At 39.3% G+C, this 10,368-nt stretch overlaps 1 protein-coding gene across 2 annotated transcripts in view; it reads left to right on the plus strand.

The window, feature by feature from the left end:
* The window catches only part of LOC107564782 (leucine-rich repeat transmembrane protein FLRT2-like), a 31,115-nt gene extending 21,367 nt beyond the window's left edge, over nt 1-9,748 (plus strand). The window contains exons 1-2 of one of the 2 annotated variants that reach the window (XM_016249939.1): nt 1,573-2,024; nt 4,328-9,748. In XM_016249939.1, the coding sequence (XP_016105425.1) occupies nt 4,734-6,722 (1,989 nt within the window). In that variant the 5' untranslated portion in view covers nt 1,573-2,024; nt 4,328-4,733 and the 3' untranslated portion in view covers nt 6,723-9,748. Of the gene's footprint in view, nt 1-1,572; nt 2,025-4,327 lie in introns of those variants that run through there. The other variant, XM_016249940.1, reaches the window with a different exon arrangement.
* Nucleotides 9,749-10,368: the final 620 nt, after the last annotated feature.

A 10,368-nucleotide genomic window follows, 5' to 3' on the forward strand; every position in this document is an offset into this window, starting at 1 on the left:
TCCTGTCAATAAAATCATAAACAAATATTCAGATCAATACATTTTTAATCATACTTTACAATATTCATGACCAAAAAAAAAATAAAAATAAACTTTCTTCAACTATGGCACTTTTGTGCCACACATTCTCTTTAAACATACTTTTTACACTCTCACTCATTAATTTAAATTATTAGTTCAACAGTGTATACACAGTAAACACTGCCCCATGTTGCCATGCCACGCCTGTTTATTATAAGCTATCTGGGCTTGTTTTTCTTTTACAGTTCATTTATACTCAGTTGTAGTTGTTGTTATGTTTTGCTGGAATTATATCCAAAACAGTTGGACTTTTATTATTACTATAATTATTATTATGATAAGTTGTTTTAACAAATGAAAGTAAAAAGGTCAGAAAACAAATACGTTTGCTTTATTTTTCACAGAATTGCAAAATTACTATAGGTATGTTTAAATATATAAAAACAAAAATGCATAGAACTATTAACATTTTTGTTCTGTATAATTTTCCAGATGAACATTGTTTCCCCTAGCTCTTTTAACCCCTGTTATTTAATATTTGTTTAAATAACAATAACTGTGAAAAATACAAATGCATAAATATCAAATACATTTTATAAACACGTAAATAAACGAACGGATGAAAAAATAAATAAATAAGCAAATAAATAAATAAATAAATACCTAAAGCTTGCAAATTTACACGAGGAATAACACTTATTGATTTTTTAGATCTGCTTAAAAAAACAATGTATACTGTAAGTCTTCATGTTTAATGTTATAGCTAGTATTTCCATAATAAAAAAATTACAATAATATTTAATACAAATCTTTACTTGTTTTTTATTTAGTTTAGTAAAACAAGTAACATGGATTTCTATGGAGACCGGCCGCAGCTGTCGGGCAAGATGGTGGATAGCAGCGGCACATAATATCCGCGTTCTGATTGGTCAGATCACCTGTTAATCAAGCTCTTTGAGAACTGTTCATTGAAAAAATCAGTTTGGAAAAAAAAAAACTTTTTAAAAATTTAACCAGGGTGGGGTTAGGGGTGGACCTTATCTAGTTAGTATGTTAAGGTCAATAGTTAGTTAGGTGCCGTGCCATATGAATCACACACAAATTCATAAGAAATTGCCACCAAGAAAAGTACAGTACCGATTTGCTTTGGCTCCACCCAAGCAAGAAAGTCAATCAAGTTTGAAAGACAAATGACATAAGAAAGACATAAGGCTGAACAAATACAGAGGAAAAAAAAATATATATATATATATTTTATTTTTATTTATTTTTTTTTGTGAACTATGCCCTTAGGGACACGGACTAAACTATTTACTGGCAATTAGTGTTATGGCGTAATTTCACTTAATGCCACTGACAATAAATGGTACAAAACTAAACATATCAGCACGAAAATAGAGAAGGGGAAGTTAAAATGTAAGCGTCATTCCACCCCAGCCTGTAATCTCTTTACGCAGGACAGTGTGGGAGGACCGACCGAACGAGAGAGAGAGAGAGAGAGAGAGAGAGTCGGAGGTGTGCAGTGAACAGATCATTACCAGCGCAGTTTTCCTCTGTAAACATCTCTCGGAGATGAATCGGCGAACTCTTGCGTTTCGCTTTCACGAAGTATTATGGTATGATACGCGGTAACGTGGATGTATTTTGGGCTTTTTCGGCGAGTTTACCAACTCCTGGACAAAAAAAAGTGGATTTTGCAAATGTGAATTTAATGTAAATTATAGGTTTAAACGAGGGCTCAGCCGTGGAAAGAGGAACAGAGGGAGTCACTTCGGCAAAAAGTAGTGAGCGCGGACACCGAGCTCTCCAAACGGGAGTCAGTATGCTGTCCGGAGGAGCCGCGGGCGGAGAGGAACTCGGAACCGATTCGGTAGAACAGTATGTTACGGGAATGGCGTTGGGTCTGTGCGTCCCGTCTATTCCACCGAGTGCATGAAGAACAAGAAGAGGGGGACAAGTGCTCAATGTTGTTTAATTATACGGATAAAATCATGTTTGATAAGGTAGGCTGATTTTGATGGAGACAACTGCATTTCTTCTGCTGGATGAGGTCCATTTACCCGTCTAACTAGGAATATCATTTATGTTTTAAGTTAAAAGTGTTCGTTTGTATACGAAGTTCCCGAGTATTTCGTCCGAAACGATTCTGCTGTAACTAGGGGCTTGTACTTTTCCGCGAACTGCGTTAGGTTAGACTAAGGCTTGTCAGCATTTCAACATCTCAGATAACATATTTAGGGTAAATAGTGGATAACCAACGCGGTTTATCTGGTCAAACATCAAGCGTGTCATAGCATCGTTTCTTTTTTACTTGCGCTCGGCTCTCAGTACCATCTAGTGATTATTCATTCACATCAACAGCTTCGCTGCTCTCTCAAGTTCACCTTATCCGCTTCGAAATGTCTCCTACGATTCAAACTTTCAGTGCTGTTTTGTCTGTACTCATTTTGTTTTGTCTGCGAGCATGCTTTTTGGTTAAGCACACTGTAAAATAAATAAATACATTTAGCCATGTTTGTCAGAAATTCCATGTAAAAAAAAAGAAAAATGGTTACAACGTTTCAGCCATTAAGGGATGGCGTCTGATGCCTGCACAATTAGAAATGTTCAACCATATATTTTCTCAGCTGATAAATAGTGTCTATAAGCACCACAAAAATAAAAGGTGGTAAAATGGAAGTCCACGATGAAATCAACGTTCAGCAAAACCGGCCTTTCCATGAAGAATAGCCAATAAACAGAGTATAGACAGAGTACAGTGTGACCCACATGAAATTAGTAATATAAAATATCCTATTGCACCCAAGTGATTAGAATAGTAAGGACAGTTATTTCAACAAATGTTTCAATTTAGTATAATAAAATGTGGTAATGTCTATTATACCATTTTTTTTTTACAATAGCCTAACTATTTTGTAACTTAATTTTAAAACACTATTTTAACAATATTTTACTGTAAAAGTACATATATTGTCTTGAATTTGCTTTTTTTTTTTTACTTCCAAAATTATATATTACAGTAAAACTACATTTATTGTGTGTTAAATGAAATATATTGTGTATAACACACAGGTAACAAATTAACAGGGTTATATTTTACACTGTAGGCTACATTCTTAAAACTAAAGGTTCTTCGTTGGCATTGATGGTTCCATGAAGAACCGTTAACACATATGGAAACTTCTAATTGGTTCTTTACTGGGAAAAGGTTCTTTTGATTATTAAATGCAGTAAGAAAAAAATGGTTATTTGAAGAACTGTTCAGTAGAGGGTTCTTTGGGGAACCAAAAATGGTTCTTCTATGGCATCACTGAGAAGAAAAAAACACACTTAAAACCTCTATTTTAAACATGCATAGTTTGCTGTAGTCCTCTTTATACTCATGATTATGCATTTTAATGTGATTTCAAATATGATTTTGTCAGATCTAAATGGCTTTATATATGAGGCCTGTATTTGTCCTAATTTAAATCACATCTGTGATAGCGTGCCTCTTAGTAAAGACAAGCGTTCTTTTGCCAGGCATTGATTGTTTTAACTCTATTAACAAGGCAGATGGTATAGGCCACAAAAGCAAAAATCCAATGCAGAGGTGTTTGCTGAAGGCTCAAGATGCCAAGGAGTATATTATTTTACAGTAATAATGAAAGCACAAAAATACAAACAGGGCCGACTAAAAGTTGTACATAAATACTGTTTTTGGAATTGTCAACTACAACATATCACATTTCACAAAATGTAAATGTCATACAAAAAAACAACAACCTTAAAATAAAATATGAAATATTTTTTAATATACTTTTTTTATTTGAATATCAAAATACAAGCAATACAAGTCTGAACAGTAGATGCAGTATTCTGAGTTCTGATCAGAGTTCTGATTATGATTCTGAGACCTTGAACTAGCACAAAACCTTTTCGTTGAGGAGGGAAAAAGACTGTATTGATAATTTATTGCAGATAGACGGGCTAAATTATACCCCAATCCCATTTAATTTGACAGGCAGCATTCGTCACTCTGAGCTGTGTAGGACACCCCCACTCCCTCAACTCATTTGATTGTTTTTTCCCCTGAGATACACTCAAAGGGGACGTGAATATTCTATGATGCATAGTGAAGACGCTATAAGCCATATAGTCAACAGAAAACATTTTTAGGGCATTTGTTTTTTTGAATGATTAGCCTATATTTTTTTGGTGTGTAAAAACATGGGAAAAAAATAAATGTATAAAGTTTATTGGCATACTGCATTTTTGTTGTGAATCTACACTTTTTGTATTCTAATTTGTCCTTGTTTTGAAACAGGTCTCTGGACCCAAATGTCACATCTTTCGGAAAGTGCTCGGGCTAAGGCCCATCAGCACTTGACAGCAGGCTGGGAGGTGGACGGTGTGGCTCAGTGCTTCAGCACTCTCTCAGTCACACCCTGCTTGGGCCCTGCAGTGAACGAGAGCAGTTCTACATTGATCTGATTCCTCAGCATGGATGGCTTGAGTGAGAGAACCCATGCACTCTAATGAGACCACCTCTCCAGAAAAGGACTAGAAATTATCAAGGGATTACTCCTCAAATTCCTGGTCTATCTGTGAACTGCACATTATAATACAATTTTAGAGGACTTAATTTTGCTGGATTTGTTACATTTCCTTTTTGCTCCCTCCAGCCACTGATTTTGTCTTGCCATTTCCTTTCTCTCCCTTTATTTTTCACTATGGAGTTTCAAGCCGGATTTTGGAATAACGATTGGACTTCATTTCTTCGCTTTTGGTTGACAGTGTTGTTGAGCTTGCATGTGCAGTTCAGCCCCGTCTCCTCCTGTCCCAAGGAGTGCCGCTGCGATAGAACATTTGTTTACTGTAATGAGAGGAGCCTGACGTCTGTGCCTCTGGGGGTGCAAGAGGGATCCAAGACCCTCTTCCTCCACAATAATCAGATCAACAATGCCGGCTTTCCATTGGAGCTACACAATGTTGCCTCTGTAGATACTGTTTACCTATATGGAAATCAGCTGGATGAATTTCCCCTCAACCTTCCCAGGAATGTTCGAGTGCTGCACCTCCAGGAAAACAACATCCAGACTATCTCCAGGGCAGCACTTGCCCAGTTACTCATGCTGGAGGAACTCCACCTGGATGACAACTCCATCTCAACCGTAGGGGTAGAGGAGGGGGCTTTCAGGGAGGCTGTCAGCCTCAAGCTTCTTTTCCTCACCAAAAACCACCTGAGCAGCATTCCTATCGGATTACCGGAAGATCTCAAGGAGCTGCGTTTGGACGAGAATCGCATTGCCGACATTGACGAGGATGCCTTTCAGAATGTCACCACCCTGCAGCGACTTTTGCTGGATGGGAACTTGCTTGAGGATGAGGGCATCGCTCCTGGAACCTTCCAGGACCTGGTCAACCTGAGAGAACTGTCCCTTGCTCGAAACTCTCTCACCACTCCACCACCATTGCTCCCTGGCACATCCCTGACCAAGCTCAACCTGCAGGAAAACCAGATGGACACCATGGAAGTGACAGCCTTCGTTGGGCTTAGTAAACTGGAGAAGTTAGATATCTCTAGCAACCAGCTTCAGTTTCTTCCACCGGGTGTCTTTGATGGTTTGAGAAACCTGAGGCACCTTAATGCGAGAAACAACCTCTGGAGGTGTGATTGCAACATTAAGTGGGTCATTGCATGGCTCAGGTCTCTGCCTTCTGCGATAAACGTCCGAGGGTTCACGTGCCAGAGTCCAGAAAGGGTGCGTGGCATGGTAATTCGAGAACTCACCTTAGATGCCATCGACTGCCCAGCGGGCACCGTGCTGCATCCCTGGCCAACCCATTCATATCCATCTACATTGCCACCCCGCAGAACCACCACCATCACCACGACCATCTCCAGAACAACCCGCTTCACCACCATTTCACCCACTGCTTTTTACCCCGCCTCGGCCAACCCCACACCCCTATTTCCACATTTCCCTCCCGGCCCCCTGCCTCCATACGAAGACCCCTTAAAAATCTCCTTTCACATAGTGAACTCTACCTGCATTGATGTGAGCTGGGAGTCTTACTTCACTGTGACAGCTTACAAGGTGACTTGGGTCAAGATGGGGCAGAGTTTGATGAGTGACATCACTCGAGAAAGAACAGTCCCGGGATACCAACGAAGGTTTAGCCTGTCAAATTTAGAACCCAGGTCTATCTACCGCATCTGCGTGTACGTTCTGGATACTCTCAACATGTACAGACCGGGTGAGGATACTATCTGTTCTGAGGCTAAGACCAAATCCACATCCACATACTCTGAATCTGAGCAGGCTGCCCAGCAAGACAACACCTCCGCACTCCTATTGGCTGGAGTGATAGGTGGGGCAGTTTTGGTGGTCTTAGTGACACTTCTAAGCTTGTTTTGCTGGCACATGCACAAGAAAAGCAGGTCGTCATCGTCCAAATGGAAATACAATCGCGGCAGGAGAAAAGATGACTACTGCGAAGCCGGGACCAAAAAGGATAACTCCATCCTGGAAATGACTGAAACAAGCTTTCAGATAGTGTCACTAAACAATGAGCAGCTTTTAAAAGGGGACTTCAGAATTCAGCCCATCTACACACCTAATGGAGGGATTGACATCAGAGACTGTCACCTCAGTAACAATAGCATAGCATACTGCAAGAGCAGTAATGTTCCCAGTGTGGACTTCTGCCACACATAATGTTTTTTCGACAGATGCTACAACCATTTGTTCAAAGAAAATGTAGTTCAATATACTGTACAATACACGTATACATATATACATATATATATTTCCAGGTGCAGTCAACATGGTAATTTATACTGTGGACAAGTATGTGGAATTCTGCTATATTTTCTATTCTTAGTAAATATGAAATGGTTTTGTAATATGTGAGGCTTAAAGTGGTTTCGCTCAAGGACGCTGCGGATGTTTTGAGTAATCGAAGCACGTTGGGTACCTGCTGCAAGTGCAGTCCACAGGTTTTGCCTCTCTACCACTTTAAGATCTTGAAAACGTTGCTAACCACACAACCAAAATATGCCCTTTGTGCTGAAATACAGCTGCCCCTTCACACAACAGTAGTTAAGATAACACAGTGGCCAGGAAACCAAAACACCACTGATTAAGCTGCAGTAGAAAAAAAGGAGCTGAGTTTTTTCTTTCTTTTTTTGGAATTGAAGTGCACTTTTTTAATGCAGCAGAGAGCATGAGCAGTCATTCAGGAAATGAGCTTTTGTGGAAATCACATTTGAAGGGAAAAGGGACCACTCTTCAACACCCTGCAGTTCTCACAAGGAGAAGCCTACGTCGGTGAATGCGGTAAGGAGATGGTTAGAAGGGTTCCTGTGCAAGCATTTTTCAGGCATATTTGTGTATCATTTTCCCCACCAGGGGGCAGCTTGTCTCAGTACATACAGATGATAGCAGCTCAAATAGACCACAGACACTCTAGCATGTTAAAATTCTGAATTTTCTGGAAAAAGCTTCTGTGCAGGAGCCTTATTTTCAAGTAATTAGCAGCCCAAACATTAAATGAGCTAATATAATAGCTAAACCCCTGTGGTAAACTTATAATATCCTGAGGGAGCTCTGTAATCTCCTTCATGTCTCTTTAATTATAAATTGTAAAACATAAGAAAACGATGAAAAACTTCAACTTTAAATCTGCATTTGCCTTTTATATACTTAAATTGCCCTTTCTGAACATGTTCTGTTATTTACAAATTAGGCCAGGGTATTACACAGAGCTCCACCTCTCTATCTATTTCTGTGCTCTCACACAAATGTGATCAGGAACATTCTACAGTGACATCCACATCATTGTCTAGCTTTTCCTTTGCTGACCAAAACCCTTTTTAATCATGCATCACATCAGGTGGGATGATGAATGGACATTTAAACAAAAGCCCTCTTTTCACAGAGACGAACTGGCACATGCCAGATTCTGTCTTTGAAAGAGTTTCAGATCCCTGCATGAGTGCAATTAGGACTATTTTTTTAATGGCACACATGTTTTCCAGGACAGAGAGCCGAGTTTGGAATTCGGGCTTGCTGTGGAGAAGTATTTATCATGCACTGTTACTCAAAGACTTTACTTGACAAGATTTTATTTTGTGGGCTGAGTTCAAACCCCCACTGCATAATCCCTGGTCCAAGAAAGGGAAAAAAATGCAGAGGTTATTTTCACTTGGCAGGAGGATTCAGGACTGGGACGGGGGTTTGTTGTTGGAGTGGTGGTCCTAATTGTCGGAGTTAACCCTTCATTGCTCTCCGACTTGGCATTAAGGTTTAGACTAGATGGCTGGATACTTGTTTACATCCAAATTGTTTTTGGAATTACTCAAAATCAAACGGATCTTTGATTTCTGTGACTAACACAGTTGGTGCTTGCACAGGTTAACAACCAACAACCCACAAGGTTTGTCTCAGTGGCACAGACAAAATGCTCTCTAAAAGGAAAAAAAGGGCTACTGCACTTCTGTGGTCATGAAAGTATTTCTCCTTAGCATCCCAGCAGGCTTCTCCAACCACCCCGTCCCTACTTTTCCTGGAAATCTGGAACATCCTCGGCCTCCATTTCTCATCTGAAGGCTTTTAACTGATGTGTACACCATTAACAATTCATTTCAAATCCTGTGGCCACCCGTAACTCTTTTTAACAGACTTCCTCCACACAAGTCCGGTGCGGCTGTCAGGCTCAGGTTCCCCGGGAGGTGGCGGTTGCGGTGGTGCAGACCCAAATTAATTGCTAAAGTGAATTGCAAAGTTAACCCGTTAGTGAGATAAATCTGTCCCGAGCCTCTCGCCGACATATTTTCACAGAGAGAAAAGTGATAGCAGAGAAACTTATTTGTGCCACTATCCAGTACATCACTCTCTGCCGAAGTCCTCAGAGCTAGCTTTTGCTGGGTCGCTACCATAACCATAAATGTTTCATACTGAACAGTTGTATCTATTGCCTTACTGTAACCCAGCAGTATGTCTTAATGTGGTTCATGTGCTGGATTTGACATCATTTACACAGAGATCTGTGGATTACACGTTTTGAAGGCAGGACTGAATGGAAAGCACACATTTTGAAGGGCAATTACAAACAGCATCCTGACAGACATCAATAGATGACATTGCTAACAAGCCAAGGTCTATCCTCCAGACAAGAATGGCGTGTTATGATTCAGAGTGACTCATTGCTTAACTCGTGTGGCGTACATTGTTCTTTATTTTCTATGGATGAGCTGAAAATCACAGTAGAGGCCCTGTAATCAAATGGATGTATTACACAAAAGGGACTGTGAGCAATGCCTTGCGTCCATAATCCAACCCAACAGTCAATCCGTCTCTTGAAAAAGCACATTGATTTGGTTTGGAATAATTACTCTAAATGACTGTGAAGTCAGTCGGAACAAAGCACTACCACAAATGTGGCTGAATTCGTCTTTGATCTTTGTATGTCCCTTTCAATCTTTTTTTGAAAGAATATTTTACATTATGATTTGAAAGGTTTTCTCACATGTGCAATTTGGTATATATATATATATATGTTCACTATTAAAACGTATTTAATACAAACTTCAGCACATCGGTTGACATAGTGGTTTTACATTAGGACAACACAAAATCTGGCTGATGTTTGAATGAATCGGTTACTGTGTGGCAGTTAATTCTAATGGCAACCTGAAAACCGTGACAGGTTTAACAACAATCACAATGTTTCATGTGTTTTAGCATTTTTTTCTTCACGTTTAAGATGGGGAGTGATTCTGCTTTTCTCATATGGTGATTTGTTTGGTCTGTAAGCTGGGTTTTGCAAGTAGAATCCATTGGGAACCAAAGTAATTTTTGATTGCTATGTACATTTAATTTCTTTCGTTTGTTTCCACTATTAAACTGTTGTTGTTGTCCCATGTATGTGCCTTGAAATGAACTTACAATGTAAAGTCCTTGAAACCTTTAAATGTTTTTGCACAAGTTGTAAATAGAGAAACCAAGCATTTTTTTTTTTTTTGAAAATAAAGGAGCCATCAGAATTGACCGATGATCTTGTCCATTACAGGGCGATCTAACTTTCTTATTTTTCAAAATGTGTGTGATCCATTTATTAACACATTGTACCTGTAGATGTCCAAAACTGTTGGCTAGTATGATGTGCTTTTTTCTTTCATTAATGATATTACTTGCTTTGGACAGTTTAGTATGGTCTGGAAGATTTTTTTTTTTTTTTTTGCTATACATTTTCTTAAATAGTCTAAATTGCACAAATGAGGTCTGAGCAAACTATTTCACATGCTGCACATATACCGAAACATAAATTACTGATAGCATAAAAGCTAAAGCTGAAATGTAA

The sequence above is a fragment of the Sinocyclocheilus grahami genome, unplaced genomic scaffold (assembly GCF_001515645.1).
Source record: "Sinocyclocheilus grahami isolate Dianchi unplaced genomic scaffold, SAMN03320097.WGS_v1.1 scaffold962.1, whole genome shotgun sequence".
NCBI classification, from domain to species: Eukaryota; Metazoa; Chordata; class Actinopteri; order Cypriniformes; family Cyprinidae; genus Sinocyclocheilus; species Sinocyclocheilus grahami.